This window comes from Rutilus rutilus, assembly GCF_951802725.1.
Source record: "Rutilus rutilus genome assembly, chromosome: 1".
NCBI classification, from domain to species: Eukaryota; Metazoa; Chordata; class Actinopteri; order Cypriniformes; family Leuciscidae; genus Rutilus; species Rutilus rutilus.
In genome coordinates this window covers 26,254,961-26,276,266 of record NC_140209.1, presented here as the reverse complement: position 1 = coordinate 26,276,266, position 21,306 = coordinate 26,254,961, and the positions used below count along the sequence as shown (strand labels likewise).

Below are 21,306 nucleotides of genomic sequence, written 5' to 3'. Positions count from 1 at the left end.
CCTGTATAGGCTCATAAGCCAGTGAGTCCAAATACTAGAAGAATATCGCACCGAGCTTGCAGGGTTGGTCAGTGCAGTGATGATACTGTTCACAGAGCTCGAAAGCCTATACACATGCACCTGTACATAAGATTTCGCAGTACAGCAGGGCAGTTTGGCAAACCCACATTTACAGACATTTGGCTTGCACTACTCCATCGTGGGACCCTCAGAAGCATCCGCATGGCATCATTATACGCTACAATTAGCTTTTGCATACTACTCTTTTTGTAGCGCCTCCACAGGTGGGCAGTATACATGGTAGTGCAATACACCTTAAAGAGTCTGATTTTAACAAGTATTGAGCACATTCCAAACCTGCGGATCAGCATGTTAGCCTGTCCATAAAGCATGCCACACTGTCTGTATATTTCTCTGTCATCAGACAAGTCTGCAGTCACATAGTGCCCCAAATATTTACATTCATTAGTAACCTTAAGTCTATTGCCTGACAAAAAGAAATCAGGGAATGTCAATTTGGAGTCCTCTCTGCTCCGGGCTATCATGATAATACTTTTCTTTGAGTTATATTTTATATCAAAGTCTGTTCCATACTGAGAGCACACATGCAACAGCTCTTGTAACCCAGTGCTATATGGACAGAAAATAACAAGATCATCAGCGTACATTAGGTGGTTAATGGTACTGTTGCCAACCCTACAGCCCGTTCCACAATCATTTAAAAACCTTGACAAGTCGTCCATATATACATTAAATAAAAACGGAGACAGAATGCTGCCCTGTCTTACTCCATTTGACACACAAAAAGATGCAGATAAGCAATTTCCCCATTTTACAGACATTACTGATGGTCATACCAGAAAACCAGAATTCTCACAAGACATTTTGGAGCACCTTTCTTGTACAACTTAGAAAATAATTTTTCATGGTTTACATAGTCAAAGGCCTTTGAAGCATCAATAAAACACATAAAAATTGTTGTATTATGTCTATTGTACAGATCCAAGATTTCTTTCAAAGCAAAAATGCACATGTCTGTTCCATGTTTGGATTTAAAGCCAAACTGGTTATCAGAGGTCAGCAAAAACTCTTCCAACTTATTCAGAATGGACTTTTCCAGTACCTTAGACAGAGTGCTGGCCAGAGCTATAGGTCTATAATTTTCTTTACTGTTAATTTTGCCAGTTTTATCTTTTACAATTGGAACCAAAATGACAGACAATAATCGGTCGGGTAATACTCCATGTATTAGAAAGCCGGTAAAACAAATGGCGAGCAAGGGATACAGTTTCCTGCTAGCATATTTTAAATGCTCAGCAGATACCCCATCTGCACCACATGCCTTATTGTAATCCAGCTTCATCATTATCTCAAAAACTTCTTGTGGGGCGACAATCACATCTTCACTCTTCTCAATTTTGTCAACAATAAAAGGATTACTCTTAACAGCATTGAAAATGTCAAAGTTTCTGCCACATCTGTGTAATCTGTTCTGGTCCATTTACACCATCAATATGTGTTGGTAGAAACAGTTTATTGCTGTTCATTCTTTTTATTTCTTTCCTGAAATCTGTAGGGCTATTGCAGTTTCCTTGCCAGTAAATCAGCCTTGAGTGTGTTCTCATTACTTTTAATAAACTGTAAGGCATATTTAAAATTTGCCTTTGCTTTCTTCATATTCTCAAGCACATGACCACACTTGGGTCTGCCTGATTCAACCCAAGCTTTAAAGGCCCTTCTAGCCTCATCATGGGACTGCTCCACATATTCATTCCAGCCTGGTCTAGCTTTATATGTCTTCATCTTATACAGAGATTGACTTGAGACAAGGAGATAATCTACAATCTTATCATACAATAAGCACAGTTCAGCTCTGTGTTGCAGATTCTGACAGTTAATATCATTACAGGTTACAGCACTCTTAGGCAGCTCAATGTTACTCAGCCTGGTTTCAGACTGGGTAAGATATGTACAAATGTCCTCTTGCGTTAAGGTGGACCACTTCATTTTTCCAACTTGCATCTCATTGCTCACACACTTAAGAGATGGCACTTTGCCCACATTCACCGACAAAGAGAAGGGCACATGATCCGAAATAGCAAATTCATAGTTGATCCAGATGGATACAATAGAATCATGAGCATCACTGGTACATATGCAATGATCTAACCAGGAAGTGGTGTGCCACGCCTCACTAATGTAAGTGTAGCTGCCTGTCATTAGGTAAAAGTACTTCACTGGAGAGAGAGGCTATTTTCTGAGCAGAAATGCTTTAAAGCCCCACTATGTAGGATTTCCGTTTTGGTCAAACAACGACCCCTAGAGTCGCTGTGGACTTGTATTTAACGTTACTGTCGTAAATACCACTCACCCAGAGCAGTCTCTTCACTCACGGCCTGATCCCCTCCCCCCTGTATACCGGTCCCTGTTCAGTCAGATAGAAGCTGTAACGAGTGGAAATAAGGTGTGGCCCCTTTAAGAGCTGCGCGTGCCCTGTTTAACTGTCGGCAGTCTGTATTGTATGTGCGCCTCGAACACCCCGTAAGCGGGTTGTTTCTGTTTGATGCTCATTCTTGTCCTATTTTTGTCTATCATGTAATGCTGTGGACGGTAGAACGTGTGACAGACAGTTACACGAGTTCGATTGGGGAATAACACAACGCGTTACAAATCGTCGGACATCGAGCAAGCACAGCTAGCCTCCGAAGATGTCTACTAATCCATCAACAAGAACGCCAGGTGCTTTTTAGCTCACACTAACGAGTAAAAGCTTGTCCGAGTGATATAGAATAGAATAGAATCGGGGATTTATATAGCGCTTTCATATGTACTACTGTACACCCAAAGTGCTTTACAATCATGTCAGGGGATCTCTCCTCAACCACCACCAGTGTGCAGCATCCACTTGGATGATATACAATATAAGCAATATACTTACAAGTCCAACAGCATGTGAGGACGTGTTGGGAGGAAGTGAGGTAGCCTATGCCGTAAAGCAGTCGAATTTTGTAGTTCTTTTTGTGCTTGGGTAACTACCCGAACCCCGAAGTTTAAAAGTACGAGTAAAAGCGATACAGACCCCATCAGGCTATGGCAGACGTGTCATTCAACCTATTTTAAGTCGATGTACCATCACAAGGGTTTTGGAAATATATTATGAAGGTTGAAAAACTACTTAGTGTTACTTTAAATGATTAGCAAACAAGGACCTGTTCTCTGAGAGATCCGCATTGAAATCCCCCACAATGAAGATGCTGCTAGAAGCATTGTCTTGTATATAAGCCATAATATAGGCCAGCCTATTAAGGTACTCAAATTCATTATCAGAGCATTCATATGGTGTATATATGAAGAGTTCAGATGCAAAAGCCTCTAAGTGCCATCTGAAATTTTCTTCTAGAATGATAATTTTTATCAAGCTCGTATATTTAAGTTCAGTAATTTCACTTAAATGGCAATGAAAATTACCTATTAATTGTAATTTAAGTGAAATTACTGAACTTAAATATACAAGCTTGATAAAAATTATCATTCTAGAAGAAAATTTCAGATGGCACTTAGAGGCTTTTGCATCTGAACTCTTCATATGTTCAGTATTGTTAACTTTTTATCGTCACAGCAGAATTCAAGCCCTATAGCCCAATCAACGTTCAGCCTGACCACTTTGATCAGATGGTCATACTCTTTTCGCCACAACACCGCAACACCTCCAGGAATTCTGCCACGAATTATCCTGGTACTACAGTCTGTGGTAGATTCCCCTGCCCCATAAAAGTCTTTATGTATAGAGTTCAGCTTTTCTAAGTCCTGTTTAGATAATGCAATGGAAGATTCTTTAAGCACTGAAATGTATAATGCACTAACAAATACATCTCCATTTCCGGACTTGTACTCTAGAACACACACACATAGGTTCCCAAGATGGAAAGGAAGGAAAGGAAGAAAGAATGCTGAAATGAATGCACACTTGTGGTAAACAAAATTTGAACACAATTCCCAGGAGTTAATACAATGTACTGTAGTACTAAAAGTCACATTGTTTCATGATTTATATATGTCACGTTTTACATTGTCATATGATTTACTAGTCACATGGTTTTACTTCTTATGGGAAAAACCCTAGCGTAGGCACAGGAACTGATGTAACCAAACATTTCTATATATATGGGTGCCTTTGCATGAGTGTCGTTGCTTTTTTGATTTTGATGCCGTTGCAGCCCTGAAGAGAATATAGCCCATCTTCAGTTTATTTAGACTCTTTGATTGATATTGCTCTGCTGTATTACTCAACTTGTTAAACTCGGACGAGAACAAGTTAGCCATATATTGCTTGAACTGCATATAAGGTATTTAGCCTTTGTGAATCCATTCACAGGACTGCCCTGGAATAGGATAGAGCTGAAAGTATTATAACCTGTAATCTTTTGTTGATTTGCTACAAACCTTTTGTTGTATAACCAGTTTTTTTATATTTTGTATAAATAAATGTTACTTTATAAAGACAAGTACTATTTATTCATATTTTCAGCTCAACACAAGACAGTTCTATAAATATAATAACAAAGCATTATAAGAGTAGCTTATACTACTATTATTCTTCAAGAACACCCTTGGACAAGATTCTGCTGGAAAGTAAGCATAAACTTTGTTCCATAGGCTTGAACTAGTAGACATGTATTGTTACACAATAGGGTTATGATATTCCTAGATTTGCTGATATATGTTAGACAAGCCAAGGGAGACTAATCCTAGAAATCTGACCTGACAGCACAAGGCTATTCTACATAACTTTGGTTACTATGAGGCTAATCAGGAGATGAGATAATATCAGATCTCACAACAATAAGAAAGTCTCCTGCACACATATCGTAATTTTCTAAAAGCTTGTTTACAACAAGGCGGCGAGCTTTGTCGGCTTTGTCGTGCCCAACACGTAATCCTCGAACATTATATGATCCAATTGTAAGATTCATTGTCTATTAAGTGAGATCACGAGCACTTTCCTCGCGGATCGCTTCGATAGCCGCAGCCCCAGGTGTAACACCAGGTACAAAGCTGTATTCAGCCTCACCGGCCATTTGGGCTAAGCTACCACGCTCTCTCGATTTGCGAGCCTCATAGTACCGGCGCACATAGATCCCCGCAGGCCAGAGTTGCGTATCATACAATTCGGCTACTTCTTTACACTCCGCTACCACGGTACTTGAAACGAACCAAATCGATTACTAGTGGACGCTATTTTCTTACAAGTCACCGCTTTGCCCAGTTTCCCAGACAAATAAGTGCACAAAGTATCAGCGTCTAGCTCAGGGGAAAACCTAGTGGCAAAGACACTCACCAATTTGGTTTTGACCACGGGGATATTACTCTCGGTTCCAGTGCCGATTATTCCCATTTTCTTCCGCTGCTCCCTTCTTGGACGGGGTTGCACAACTGCATTGGGCTGCGTCCCGATGCTTGGCTGCTTATGTTTCCCTTTCTTTACCACCGTACTCCACTCCGGGGGCCGTGGTATGGCGTTCATGTTCTCACCCACGCGGCACGTCTCTCTCAGCAATAAGCGCGCCGATGCCGTTTCAGTCTCCGTCTCCATCAATGGTACTGGGGCCGCTTCGTAGGCTTGTTGGCCAGCGTCTCCGTAGGCTTAGCCAGGTGTTACACACAGCCTTTCCAAAGCAGACACTCGATGCTCCACAGCCGCCGCGGCCGCCCTCGCGTTCTCATTCTCAATTGTCTGAGTTCCCAGAGTCACTCTCAGACCAGCTACCTCCCGACTCAGATGTTGTACTCTGCTGAGCAACGCAGATGCGTCCACATGCTTGAATCCAACAGGAGGGAGCTCATCCAGATTGTGCGATACAAATCTGGGAATATTTTCTCCGCACTCATTAAGTACTCTCAGGCAGTCTTTTATGTTATTGATGTCTTTCTGAGACCCTTTGTGCTTTACGCAGCGCATTGAAGAAGGGCACATTTCAAACAGCAGCCGCTTGGACTCTTCAATCCATTCAGAGGAGAAATTGTTTATCACCAGTAAAACAATTTCGTCATGGGCCAGTGTTCTCATTTTAACGACAATAAAGTTTAAAAGTTCATCCTCAATGATCACTTTACCATCAGTAGTTTTATACACACAAATCTCAGTTTTTGTTCTTGAGCATCCAGCTCCTCCAGCACGCACAGCCGCACTTGACGCCATGTTAAAATCAAATCGAACACTGTTTCAGTGTTCCCCTTTGGAAAGCCCTGACACACCACTGTATGTCTCTGTCAGGAAAACATTACTTACTTTTTACTTACTACTAGAGTCATCTTTGAGTAAATGATGTCATGTATTTTTCTGAATTGACTTTTAATCATTTACTTGTGTAATTGGCATGATACATTTTTACCTGACAAATAAATGTTACATCTTGATTTATTCTTAAAGCTGCAGTAGGGAACTTTTAGAAAACACTGACTTAGCCTGAAAATTTGAACAAGCAGCTCTCTGCTGCACTACAGCCCTCCCTCCACAGCTCCTCCCCCACCACAACGGAGCCTGCCGTGAACGCGCAGGCTAGTAAACATGCCACTGATGACGGCGGATTTAACAGTTATCGCACATTCACTGGTAGGGACGAAACATCAACAATATGCTTTACATTGACTATGGCCTGCCCATACTTTGACTACAAACTTGGTCCTCAAATCATTACGTATTTTGCAATACATGTAATGTAACTTCATAACGTCGGTTGCACTCTTTCTATAAGTTATAATAGCTAGTAAGATAATATAATGGTAACGTTACAGTATCTAAGTAATTATTCTAGCGATGTGTAATGCTAAATAAGGTTTGCTAGTACATTATTTCAGCAACATGACAAGCCAGTGAATTAGCAGGTTTCAATTGTTGCTTTGCACAGTGCGTGACATTTTATCTGTATGTTATGCGGCTAGAGTTTTGACACTGAGTCAATGGGCTCCTACACGCTTGTTTATCGTCATCGGTCTTTTTCCGTTTACCTGTCTTTGTTGTAGGGCTGGGTGATATATCGCACGATATTGTTATGCGCATCTCATCAGTAAAGCCGGTTCCTTGATTAGTAGTAAATCGCCATCACCTGCTTTTAGATGGAGCGGTGTTAAATTAACACTCCTGGGGCTGGGAGTGTATATGAGTTAGGGCTGGGCGATTTAAATCGCGATATTGTTATGCGCATCTCATCAGTAATGCCGGTTCCTTGATTAGTAGTAAATCGCCATCACCTGCTTTCAGATGAAGCGGCATTTACTACAAAGAGCCGTAGTTAACTGACAAGCTGAGCCAAATCACATCAATATCGCGGACGTATCGCCAGCGATATTTAATGCGATATGGCTCAGCTTGTCAGTTAACTACGGCTCTTTGTATACAGCAAAACCTCCAGTGTTAAATTAACACCCCTGGGAGTGTATGAGTCCACACTCAAGAGTGTTTACGTTAATGAGATAACTAAGTGATTAATTTAGTGATGATTGAGCATTATTGAAGACACCTGATGTTAACAAGTAGAATCGCTGAAGGAGAAAATCGCAAATTGTAAGTTACCATTATTGTGATGGGTAGTTGCTTTAGTTGGGCTCTGACCCTTTCATATGTACTTTAGATTTTGTTTGGCGGTTGTGTCTGAGTTAAAACTGCCAGTTGAACAAAGAAAAAAAAAAAGTGATCTTTGTTGATTATATTATGACAATCATCATTTGAACTTGATCACTGAGCTCATTAAGATCCTTCTTTCTGACTTCGATTTATGTTGTTGGTTACAGCATAACTGTGAATCTGAATAAATGGCCAGAATTTTTGATATAAAGGATTTCTTAAAACTTGTTTAAAAAAAAAAAATCATTCTTTTAGGCACACACAGATGTCAAGATTCAATCTATGCATCTCAACAATGGTGAGGAGCAGAATATTCAATGAGGAAAAGTAAATTACATAGACAATTCAGATCATAATTTATTCATACCGCAATGCATGATGGGAGCCATAAATGAGTTGTGATTGGTGGCAGCCACTGCAACATGCTTTATTATTGTCACCACCATTGTTGAGATTCACAGGCTGATTATTGATGTCTGAACGTCTTTTTGATTAGAGCAATGTTTATTAAATATTTTGAATTATAAGTAAAGTCCTGATAATCATAGGCTGAAGAATCACAAAACTGCTGCTAACAAGTTAAACCAAACTATCTTAATATGTTTCACTTTTCAGATCACAGTATGATTATGTCAAAACATAACCAACACTATAAGATAACATTTTACTTTGTTCATTTAACTGTTATAAATCAATAACAGCAGACAAACAACAGTAAATATTAAAGTACACATATAATGGTCTAGAGCCCAACTAAAGCAAACACCCATCACCTTAATGGTAACTTACAATTTGTGCTTTTCTTCTTCAGTGATTCTGCTTGTTAACATCAGGTGTCTTCAATAATGCTCAATCATCACTAAATGAATCACTTAATTATCTTCTCAGCCCTAAATGCCGCTCCATCTGAAAGCAGGTGATGGTGATTTACTACTAAATCAAGGAACCGGCTTTACTGACGAGATGCGCATAACAATATCGCGATTTAAATCGCCCAGCCCTAATATGAGTCCACACTCAAGAGTGTAAAGTGTTAAAATATGAGTGTTAAATTAACACTCAAGAGTGTTAAAGTTAATGAGATAATTAATTGATTAATTTAGTGATGATTGAGCATTATTGAAGACACCTGATGTTAACAAGCAGAATCACTGAAGGAGAAAATCACAAATTGTAAGCCACCGTTATGGTGATGGATGTTTGCTTTAGTTGGGCTCTTGACCCTTATATGATTTCTTTAAATTGTACTGTTGTTTGTCTGTTGTTATTGATTTATAACAGTAAAATGAACAAAGTGAAGTGTGATCTGATGGTGTTGGTTATGTTTTGACATAATCATGCTGTGATCTAAAAAATGAAACTTATTGAGATAGCTTGGTTTAACTTGTTAGCAGCAGCTTTGTGATTCTACAGCATATGATTATCAATACTTTTCTTATAATCCAAAATATTTAATAAACTTTGTTCTGATCTAAAGACTTTTAAATAAATTCATTTAGAAACACAGACATCAATAATCAGCCTGTGAATCTCAACAATGGTGACAATAATAAAGCATGTTGCAGTGGCTGCCACCAATCACAACTCATTAATGGCTTTCTGAGCTGTAAATCAGCATATTAAAATGAACTAGATGTACCGCATGGCGGTACAAAATATGACCGCCGCTCAGGCCTGCACTGGCTTTCCACAAAAATAAATGACGTGGAGCAATATGGCTGTATTGCGTGTTTATGTATATACCTAAAAAAAGTAGTAGTATGTGCATGTCTGTCTGTGTGTATGTGTGTGTCTGTGTGTGTGTGTGTGTCTGTGCATGTGGATTTGTATGTGTGTGTATGGGTGTGTGTCTGTGCGTGTGGATGTCAGTGTGTGTGCATGCTTGCGTTTGTTTGTATTCCTGCATGTGTGTGTGTGACAGTTAGGGTTGCCAACTTCAGAAAAGGAAAATGCGGGACAATCGTGGTTATTTATAGGAAAATGAGGGACACTCAAAATATTTGTACTGTATCACACAGTGTACGTCATTTCAGTGTCTGCAGTTAAGTTTGTGTGTAAAAGGTTATCAGACATAAACACATTTGTATTGCTTAACCTATTTATGTATTTAATTCTAAAAATAATTTTAATGTCATACATGAAAAAAGTCACATTACAAACAAACCATAGTTCAAAATAACAGTATTTATCTAAAATAGAAAGCTTTTTTAACATTATACACTAGGCTTACAGTTCAAAAGTTTGGGGTTAGTAAGATTATTTTTTGGGAAAAAAAATAAAGAAAGTAATTGCCTACTTTTATTCAGCAAGGATGCATTACATTAATCAAAAGTGACAGTTAAGATAATGTTACAAAAGCTTTCTATGTACTTTCTAAAAGCTTTAAAACATTAATAATAATCAGAAATGTTTTTTGAGCATATTATTCCCTCAGGTAGATTACATGTTTTCTTGCGTGGCTGGATGTTAGACTCATGAACAATAATCACGTTGTTTGCATTCGCCAAAATTGATTAGCCGAAATCAAAACGTGGACAGTGAAAGGAAATTACCGTTAGCGCGAGACGAGTCCGGCTTGAAGCGGAAGCAACCAGATGGCAGAGGATGTTCGCAAATCAAACAATGATTTGTCTCAAAACATTGATTAAAAAAAGCTGTGATTGGATGATGACAGGTGTCGGTGATCATTCTCAAGTGTCGTGGTCAGCACTGCTGCTGTTGCTGTTGTATCAGTCAGTGGTTTATCAGCTTGTCAAAAAACGGGACACGGGAGGTCACGCACGGGACAAATAAATTAGGCCCAAAATACGGGACGTCCCGCCTAATTCGGGACAGTTGGCAACCTTAGTGACAGTATCATCCTAAACCAGCAACAACTGAACATCATTAATGTGCACATAAATGAATTTATTTTATACCCCCCCATGGATGAAATTCTACGAAACTTAGCATACCCCCAGAGGATGTCAAGTTAATCATACACATGAAATATGGTGCAGTTCTGAACATCTCAACTGAAGATAGGGGCGATTAAAGCAGAATAATATTGCATTTTCATTTTTTATGGGAGGGGCACAAATCACAAATGAGTGATTATGGGCTAGGTTGATGTGGGCCCTTACCAGTCAGGGATCACTGGTGATCCCAGATTATTTTAGTTCAAAATAAGTTTGAGCTTATATATCTCAATATTAATAACAGTCTGGTTAATTTTGAGTCTTGAACTATAAACTCTCAAGTGTTGGCTTTCTAAATGTATGTGTGTTATGTTTCTATTCAGAATTACTTATGAGCAGTAACCTTTTTATTTTGGGCATTTCATGTATGCAGCACTTGCCAAAATTGGGGGTGACTGGGAAGGGGTTAAGAGCAACATACCATAAAAATTTCTTCATCCTCGGTGCCACGGTTCAGGTAGTTATTTAGGAAAAACTGCATTTTTTGGGTTTGGGGGGGGCCCAGTGCGGGGGGAGAGTGGCCCCCGGGGACCAAACGAAATTTTTCCGTAAAAGTCTAGTGGGGCTACATGCCCACCAAATTTCATGTTCCCCGGTGTTTCGGTGTCCCTGGTATCATTGACGAAAAATTCAGTAGATGACAAAAAAAAAAAAATGTTATATTTGTTATCATATATCATAATTATCATCATAACTGGAGTAATGATGCCGAAAATTACGCTTTGATCAATTGAATAAATTACAGTTTAGTATGACATAGAAAACAGATAGCCTATGTTAAATTGTAATATTACAGTTTTTACTGTATTTTTGATCAAATAAATGCAGAAGAGAATTAAAAATCTTACAGACCCCAAACTTTTGAACAGTAGGCTAGTGTACAATAGTACTTTTACTATAATTAGGGTAGTTTTGTAAAAGTCACTGACTAATAATTACAGGCGAGTTGAGAGCACAAATCACAAAATATTTAGTAGTCATGAAAACGTTTTCAGATTTAGCATATTAATGATGCATTCACCTCATAAATCATGACACACTGCTCTAGCACAGGAAAGTGCATACAAGTTCAAGTGCATGCTTTTAAAATTAAAAAGTATTGGTATCGGTATCGATATCGGCGATACTGGCCCTGTATTTACTTGGTATCGGATCGATACCAAAATTTGGAGTATCGCCCACCTCTAGTGCCTAACAATATCGTTCGATATATCGCCCAGCCCTACTTTGTTGTATGAGCAGGTGCCACTCGAGAAATTGTCAGGTTTGGTTGTTTGTCCGCCATTAACACAGCTGCGGCACACTGGCAATCTTGATTTTGAAGACGGTACGCGCTGTGCGAGAGAGGGGTGTGATCAGCGCGTACACGAGCTTGATTGACACTGCTAAGACATTCCTCCTGGCTCTGATTGGTTGTTTCTGACCGGGAGCGGTTTATTTCTGCAAATGGCAATAGGACCACTGGGAGGAGCCAGAGGAGCTTGATTTTTTCACAGATTATCTGTCTCATATTCTACTGTCAGGACATAATGACAGTTTTAACAAATATGTAAAAAATACATTTTTACAAAAGTTACCAAATGCAGCTTTAAGTTTACTGAAATCATTATTTTAGTAGACTATGAGGAGGCTGGTGCTACCACAGCTCTGTGTCCAGGATAGGTCAAACTAAAGGCGCATATGAACGGAGCATAGGCACGTCATCTGAAGACCTTTTGATTTCTGTCTATCACTGATTTAGCAAGTTGTACGGAAGTGGCTTAATAAACTACAATTTTTTGTACGAATGAGCAGTAGGCAACCAACTTAAGAGGTATTAGCAAACCCTGCACCCTCTGACCAAGATCAGACTGGCGAGGATGTGTCCATGAAATCCACATAAACCCGGGGCGTGTGAGTCTGTGCGGCATCTGGTCCCTTAGTGAATTATTAATTGAAAGTATGGGATACTCAGAATAATCAAAGATCTAAATTAATTCTAGAGCTGTCGCGATAACCGCAATATTGCAGTACCGCGCTACTGGCAAGTAACCGCAGCAACCGTGATATTCAGTGTTTTCTTTTTTCATGAGGCAATAACCTTATTGTTTTGAACTTCGTGCATGTGTATTGGATGTTAAATAGGTTAATAATGATAACGAGACTGTTTTTATCATGGTGATTTGTACAGAGGCTTCGTGGCTCAGTGAATGTGAGTGATCGACTGAGCGCGTGCGATTACCTGCGTCTGTCTTTGAGGTCAAGTCAAATAGATTCGTGAAAAGGTTGCCATGTCCAAGGAAAGCGAAATATGTCGTGTCATCCTTTTAATGTTTAAGGGCATTTACCATGAATGGTGACAGCGCTGGTCAGCATTACACTGCGCGAGGAAGCCGCGGCAAACAAAAATCAGAGAGTCACGCATTGAATCGCATCAGCTTCAGTGTTACCCATATGCGACGCATTGCTGGTCAGCTGCCTTGAAGTGGAGCTCAAAGTTAAAAATAATTAACACCTTGTTTCATTACTATCTTTTAATGAATCAGTGTTTTTGAACGTGTTCGTTGAATGAACGGTTATAATGACTCATTCAAAGACAGTCTGTTGACAGAGTGACAGTCTTTCAATGCGCAGAGACGCTGTTTAGTTTCGGTTACATTGGTTACTGAAAATGTACTCGTTGTTGTGCATGCTGACCACATCGTAACACTTATTTATATAGCAACAAATACATATAAATAAATCAAACATAAATAAATAAATAAATAAATGGCGATAAAACCGCATATCGCGCTATTGAGCCCCTCAAAATTGCCGCAAGGGAAAATCCTTCACCGCAACAGCCCTAATTAATTCATAATCAATATTTATGACTATTTTCTAATCAGAAACACAATCTAAATTTAATTAGCAATTGAAATTGGTGTCAGATTAAGCGTAGAGCTAAAGTAATATTGAAACTAAATTCCAATAAATTAAGTGAACTTCACTGGAGCGCTGAAAAGACATACATGCATTATCCCTTCGCCCAGGCTGCGGACTCCGTATTTGGGCCAATGGGTGGTCCTTACACTATAAAGATTTTTTTTATAAAAGTCTCATTTACGCCATAAGAGAATATATTGCTCAGATTCATGCCGTTGAAAGATGTTTTTCAGCTGGTTACATGCTGCTATTTGTTGTGTATGATAGTATTTGCTGTGTAATTGAGTAGTGTAATTCACAATTAACACTAAAAACCTGAGCCACTTTCATAGTGCCTATAACCAGGGTTGGCACCAACTAAACAGAATATTTATGTGCAAGTCACATAAATCGTCTTTATGATAAAGGCCCCTGAAGTTATTATTCTGTGTTATTATTTGGGATTATTACTTTTATTTAAAAGTTACTTCTTTGCAATTAAATTTGGTTGTTGTGGTGTTGAATGTTTGGCCTGGAGTTTGGAGCATCCTGTTCTTGAAAAAAAAAAAAAAAATTTATATACATTTTCTTCTTCTGTACTTGCTCTCAAACCCTAAATTGCACAGGCTGCCACACCAATCTGCACTCTTACCTTCACAGCTGATTGTGTCTGTGATATTCCATTCTGTTGTGATCCATTAATTCCTGTTCCTGCCGCAAATCCCAGTGATCCTCCGAATACTCCTGCTGTTACTGCTGCTGCTACTGCTGCTCCAGAGACTCCTGCTACTGCTAATCCTGCTGCTCCAGATGCTGCTACTCCTGCTGCTGCTAATCCTGCTGCTCCAGATGCTGCTACTCCTGCTGCTGCTACTCCTGCTGCTTCAGATACTGCTACTCCTGCTGCTGCTACTCCTGCTGCTCCAGATGCTGCTACTCCTGCTGCTGCTACTCCTGCTGCTTCAGATACTGCTACTCCTGCTGCTCCTACTCCTGCTGCTCCAGATGCTGCTACTCCTGCTCCTGCTCCTCCTGCTGCTCCTACTCCTGCTGCTTCAGATGCTGCTACTTCTGTTGCTGTTATTACTGCTGCTTCAGATGCTGCTACTCCTGTTGCTGCTACTCCTGCTGCTTCAGATGCTGCTACTCCTGTTGCTGCTACTCCTGCTGCTTCAGATGCTGCTACTCCTGATGCTGCTACTCCTGCTGCTTCAGATGCTGCTACTCCTGTTGCTGCTACTCCTGCTGCTTCAGATGCTGCAATGCCTGATGCTGCTACTCCTGCTGCTTCAGATGCTGCTACTCCTGATGCTGCTGCTACTGACCCTGATGCTAGTGATCTTAAGGCTGCTGATCCTGCTCCTGATGCTAGTGATCCTGCTGCTCTTGCCAGTGACACTATATTAAATATGGTTGCTGTTATTGCTAATCCTCCAATTAATTTCGCCCATTGTAAGTTATCTATCACCCACTGTATTGTATTTATTGCCCACTGTATTCTTCCTACTGCAACCATTGCAGCTCCTGCCAGTGCTCCAGTTACTGCTGATCCTGTTAGTGATTGTGTTCCTAACAATGAGAGCAATAATGTTGCTGTTGTTCCTGCTAGGCCTCCTGCTACTGCTGCTATTGCTACTGCTACTGTTCCTGTTCTTGCTTCTGCTTCCCATAGTGATTGTAAAATGCTTATTCCAGCTGCTGCTCCTGCTGCTGCCCCTACTACTGCTTCAGCTATTGTTGATGTTACTGCATTACCTAATACTACTGCAATTGTGGCAACTGTCAGTGCTATTGTTATTTTCAGTGGTGACTGTAGAGTTGCCCTTTGTTCTTCTTCTGCTGCTTCTCCTGGCACTGCAATATTAAAGAATAATTGTCTTCATGAAATGTCATCATCACAGAAATATAAACACCTTAAAATATGCTCACTAATGTGTATAGGATATGGATGTTATCCAGTAATAATTTACATTTCTTACCCATGGTGCTTGATTTTAGTTAGCCAGGATGACACAGATCTTCCCATAAGCACCCTTGTCAGGTTTACAGCTCATTTCCACCTCTTTATTCCCAAGCCATTTGCCCTCCTTTAAAGAAACAAATGTTCATGTTCATTTGTTTTTATTTATTTTTTGACATGCAGCAGATAAAGAGTTTCTGAAAGTTATGTGCTTGTCATGTAAGCAGGTATACAGTGCAGAGCTGATGAGGGACAGCCCAGCTAACAGATTTTTGTTATAAGATTTTTTTGTTGACTGAAATAAAGTCAGTGGTTAGTAATAAGTGAAGCTGGTAATGCTGTTTGTGGAGTTGTTTAATCCTCCTCTGCTGAGATCTTCAGAGATTTAACATATTTTATCTTCAATTGATTTCATTTAAGAATGTGGCTAAATAAATTTGTAGTTTGTGTTATTTCTCTTTCTTTCAGTGCTTGTTCACAGCAGGTGTTTGAATGATTGAAAAATGTTTTAGGAACATGATATTAACCTTTAAATATTCTTCTATTAACATTAAGGAAACTAGACATTTTTAATGTTCCTAGAACGTTAAATTGTTAATCAAAATTAAGTTGAAAGAACGTTTGAGGAACATTATACCTTTTAAAACACGTTCATCTAACGTCAAGAAAACTGGACATTTTTCTTAGTTAAACAAATTGGATCATTTTGATAAGATTTGGTTTCCCCTTCTCCATGACCTTGATAGCATAGTTTAAGTAAGTGTGTAGCATTGACTGTCCCATTAAAGTGACATGACATAAGTCCCTGGGGTAGGGTGGGGTGGGTAATATGGGAACTGTTTTGTCTGTCTTGTTCATTGTGTTTTGACTTTGTTTTTCTATTTATTTATTTATTTATTTATTTATTTATTTTTCTTCATTATGTATATATAGGGTGACCACCTGCTAATAAGCCCAAGGGGGGACAATGGGTATGTTTCTGAGGGACAATGTGGGACACTGCCTGGCACGGCGGTGCCCCACTGGCAGACTCACTGATAGTGGTTTACCCATTTCTAGCACATACCACCTTGCATAGTAATGCCCTATTCTCCTAAACGTGTAATTTTTGATGTATGCTCATGCATAGGCCAACCAATGTGTGTGTTTTTTCTAAATAAAGACTCATAATATTTTGAACATTCAATGAATTGACAGATGTACTTCCACTTAAGATTTACTATTTAATTTTATTTATTTTTCATTACAATTTATTTACTTTAAATAAATTAATAAATTATAATATAAATGTATAGGATTAACAGGAATTGTAGTTGCTCAACACCACAGGAACAATTAAAAAAAAGTATTTAAAAAAAAAATACGATTGACCTCGTATCCCCCTCCCTCCATGTCCGATTGAGAAGGACGTTTTGCAAAGGTCACAAAAAGCCCTCTCGGTATCCCCCTCAACACCTTTCAGCCACAAATATTAATTTCCCCATTCTTGTTTCTTGTACTCACACCTTCTCTTTTTAATTGATGATGGCGTTGCCTCTCAGACAGTCTCTTTCTCGAATTTTTCGAATTGGAAAGCGCGCATCTAAAAGTTCCTTCCTTCCCAGTGTGTCTGGTATGCGCGTGCGTGCGCTGTCATGACAACAACGAAAAAGTTGACAACAACCTAGTCAGCAGTTCAACCGAGGGGTTTGTGTGGCAACAATAGCGTGCTGAAATGTCAAGTAATGTTCGTTTGTCTGCTTGGGGCTCGAGTATATAGAGCGACCAACTTTTTTTTGAGCAAGCATAGATTATGCGTGACACGGTCTCAATTTGCGTGACGCGTGAATTGGGCTTCAAACGCTGTGCGCGCACGCGCTACGCGGGACGGGTGGTCACCTATGTATATAACGAGGAATCATAAAAGCGACGTAACATCTCGGTTACATATGGTAACCCTCGTTCTCTGAAGGAGGGAACGGAGATACCACGTTGGGACCATTTGCATTTGCAACAGCCTCTCTGCCACGCAGCACGGGTATATAATGAGCAACAGGTGCGATTTCACTTCAGTTTTATGCTGAGGAGCCAAGCCGATGAGCTGGCTGCCCCGGGGGGCTGCAGCAGATGTGGTGACGGGATGTGGGGTCTCCGTTCCCTCTTTCAGGGACGAGAGTTACCATATGTAACCGAGACGTTCCTCTTCAATCGGTCAGTCGACGCCACGTTGAGACAGTGGAATAGGAATCCCTACCAAAGGGCCACAGCTGCTGACCCAATCCAGTGACCTGTGCAAGCTGTTTGCTCCTTCTTGCCTGGAAGGACGACAGGAGAGGGCTTACACAGAGAGTATCTGTCACTGTTGTCCCGTGATAACCCATACAGTGAGATTATTGGATAACACTGGGAAACCTTACTTTCTGTTAGGAAGGGGAATGCTGCAGAACCCACATTCTTCCCCAAAGGAGTTATGTGGAGATATACATATGGACTAACCCGGAGGTTGTACTGCATATGAAATACTGGGCGACTTAGCCTAGGGGAAAGGCACAGGCTTCCGTTTAGGAGCAGCCTTGGAAGAATACACTTATGGGATCCCCGCAGGGTCACACATATGGGACCCAGCCTAGACCCGGTTCTCAAGGATTCAACGGATAAAGGCCTGGCGCCATACGCTCCGCCATGTCTGGCCCGAGGGTGTTGGAGGACTCACAGGTTTTTCACTCTGAAGCAATAGGGGGTGTAGCAATTAGGGTACAGTAGGGTGCAGCAAGCCGACAGAGACGGGCCTCTCAGTGCTTCTACCCGTTTAGGGTGAGAACACCGGAGGAGACCGGCTTTACACATATATAATATCTAGCTAACGTGTTAGGTTTCACCCAGCCCACAGCTTTACAGATTTCTGTTATCAAATCGCCACGTGCCAGCGCCCAGGAGTATTGTTACAAAGGGTTTGTATTTAGCACTTCAGGTAATAGATTTATATTAGTAGGGTTTTCATATTGAGAGTTGGCAGATTCAATGACTATGGACTGTGAACGCCCCCCTGTGGAATAACGGAGTAATTGGAATATGCTGGAAAGGAAGTGCGTTAGTTGTTGTTATGAATCCGTAGAGTGTGGACTGCGGAGCTCACGAGAGATTGCCTCATATCAGAAAGTGGTGTTATTAATCGTGTGCGTGCATCTAAAAGTAAGTTTCTATGTTTATAGATTGTATTTCATTTTGTGGTTTATAAGTTATCAACATAGTTCTGTTTGTTAGGTTAAATAAGCCTAATTAAAGTAGTCTGTACGGCCGATCGATCTGCATATTATCTTATTGCATGTTAATAATTGTTTACACAGTACGTTCTTGTTGTTTATATCAAGCATTATTTTAATAGCCTTTCATTTGGGTATATTTATATTATTTGTTGATATTGCCGAGTATGCTAAGAAAAGTGCTTCGTCATTCTGTATGCACGCGCTGTCGATGTGACATCATTAACGCAACGGCCAGGGGTTCGATCCCCAGTCTGACTAAAGTCAGATAAGATAACAAAAGTGAATAATATGACTTCTGGATATGTTCGAATGCTTTCTAACTATTGAAATGTCTTTGTTATTGATTAACAATTATTTTATGAATGTTAAGTATTGATATATTGGTTTCTATTTGTCTTATAGAACCACACACACATACAAGTACACCCAATAAATACTCAACGAAACCTAAGTGCATCTTCATTGCGTCCTGACCAGACGTACCACAGTGATTCATTTAACCCGAGCCACATCGGTTACAACATAACAAATTGGTCCAAATTACGGTAATTGCTGTGGATGTGTCGAAGATGTTTTCAGACAAGACGACCAGAGAAGGACGGCCTGCTGACGTGCGTCCTAAGCGGCGAACACAGCCTCCAGCCTGGTTGGAGGATTATGAGGTTTCTCTCCCACATTACGACCAACAGACCCTAGCTGCTGCTACATTCCTTCATCCCAGAGAGTTACAGGCAAGTCAGACTGAAAGGGTAGCCGAGATGACCCCTCTCACGTATCAGTCATCGAGCGACGAGACCATGTGGGCAGACCGGAGAGCCATAAGTCGTTCACCACCCACTGGGACAAGATATGAAAGCACATCTGTATTGCAACCAGTTACAACGGAGGATGTATCGAAGATTCTGAAAATGATGCAGCAGCTTAAACAAGAAAATCAACAACTTCAATCTACAGTTCTAGATAAGCAACATCAAATGGTTATTAACAGAGCCTCCTCAACCCACCAAAGAGCAGTGCCTTTGCCACATGACAGAGCCCGGTTATCATCAAGGCAAGCCCCTTTAACAGAATATGAAGACTGGCCACTGCCACCTCCTCCAGTAGTGGATGATGACATCTTTCTCTCCACAGTGGATATACCACCACCACCACCTCCTAGACACAACATATCAGATTTGGTGGAGGAAATATCCACTAGCATGCAGAAATTAGGGAATAGAGGGCAATATCCCTCCTGCGCATCAACACCTGAGTACTATGAACCCGAGAGGTACCCTATGGTGTACCAGAGGGCGCGTTACTATTCACAGCCCAGGCATCCCCAAACAGCACCTACTGCCAGCATGCCATTCTATAGAGACACAGGACAGCATCCTAACCACACTCAGCAAGAGAAGGTATACCGAGGCCCTACACCTAGAATCCCTGACTTCACCAAGGGAGACCCACGGGAATTTGCACGACTGAAGGTCTCATTAGACAATCTTCTACCTGAGGATGTGACAGAGAGATTTAAATATCAAATTCTCTTAGAACACTTGAAGTTTGAGGACGCTCTTCTCATTGCAGACTCTTATATCAATTCCAGTAGGCCCTATTCAGATACCATGGCAACTCTTGCTGAGCAATATGGGCAACCTCACCAATTAGCCTTGCGGCGGATTGCTGATTTAATGGATGACCCCACTATCCATAGTTATGATGCTAGTGGATTCAAAAGGTTTGCATTGAAAGTCAGAGCATTAGTAGGCATGCTGGACCAACTGGGGGATAGCGGCAGTGTTGAGCTCCAGTGCGGTTCACACGTAACCAGACTGATGTCAAAGCTGCCCCACGAATTGCGAGCTGAGTTCAAAAGGTACATGTACCCCTTAAATGTTCGCATTCCTACTCTTTTACACTTTGCGGACTGGCTTGAATATGAGCTAAACATACAGGAAAGTGGTTTCAAGTTGCATGGCGGGGACAGAAAGGAGCAAACTACCCAGAAAAGGGATAGACGCAGAGACTTTAAGCCCACCAAGACAACGGCTATATTCCACAGTGCAGAGCCTGCTCTCAATACCACATCTGCAGAAGGATCCAGTTCGAGTGTGGCTAAAACTCAGGACAAACCAAAAATGTTCTGCCCCTACTGCACAAATACCCAGCATTATTTGAATCAGTGTCATAATTTCAGCCAGCTCACCAAAGAACAGAAAACAAACTGGGTGAAAACCAATAAGAGATGCTGGCGTTGTGGTCGATCCCATCAGGCAGCGCAGTGCCGTTTGAAAACCATCTGCAAGGTATGTAAGGGCAAACATCTTGAGGCACTTCATGAGTTGAATGAGAGACCAGTCAATGAAAACACTTGTCTTGTTAACAACACCAATGAGGTCCTGTACCTAGACCGAACATTAGGCTGCAGTCAGGTCCTGTTAAAGGTCACAAAGGTATCCTTCGGAATGGAGAACATGCCCTTGAGACATTTGCCATTTTGGACGATGGTTCAGAACGCACCATCCTTTTGCAAGCAGCTGCTCAGAAAATGAAGCTATATGGCAAACCAGAAGACCTTACTCTTAGAACTGTTAGACAGGACATGAGAGTCATACATGGTACTTCAGTGTCTTTCACCATCTCTCCAGCCTGTCA

At 40.7% G+C, this 21,306-nt stretch overlaps 1 protein-coding gene across 1 annotated transcript in view; it reads right to left on the bottom strand.

Moving 5' to 3' along the window:
* Positions 1-21,306, bottom strand: part of LOC311277173 (interferon-induced very large GTPase 1-like) — a 74,392-nt gene that overhangs the window by 28,534 nt on the left and 24,552 nt on the right. The window contains exons 2-3 of the mRNA XM_084387360.1: positions 15,444-15,551; positions 14,117-15,318 (exon numbers count right to left, since the gene is read on the bottom strand). Of these exons, the coding sequence (XP_084243486.1) occupies positions 14,117-15,318; positions 15,444-15,447 (1,206 nt within the window). The 5' untranslated portion in view covers positions 15,448-15,551. The remainder of the gene's footprint in view (positions 1-14,116; positions 15,319-15,443; positions 15,552-21,306) is intronic.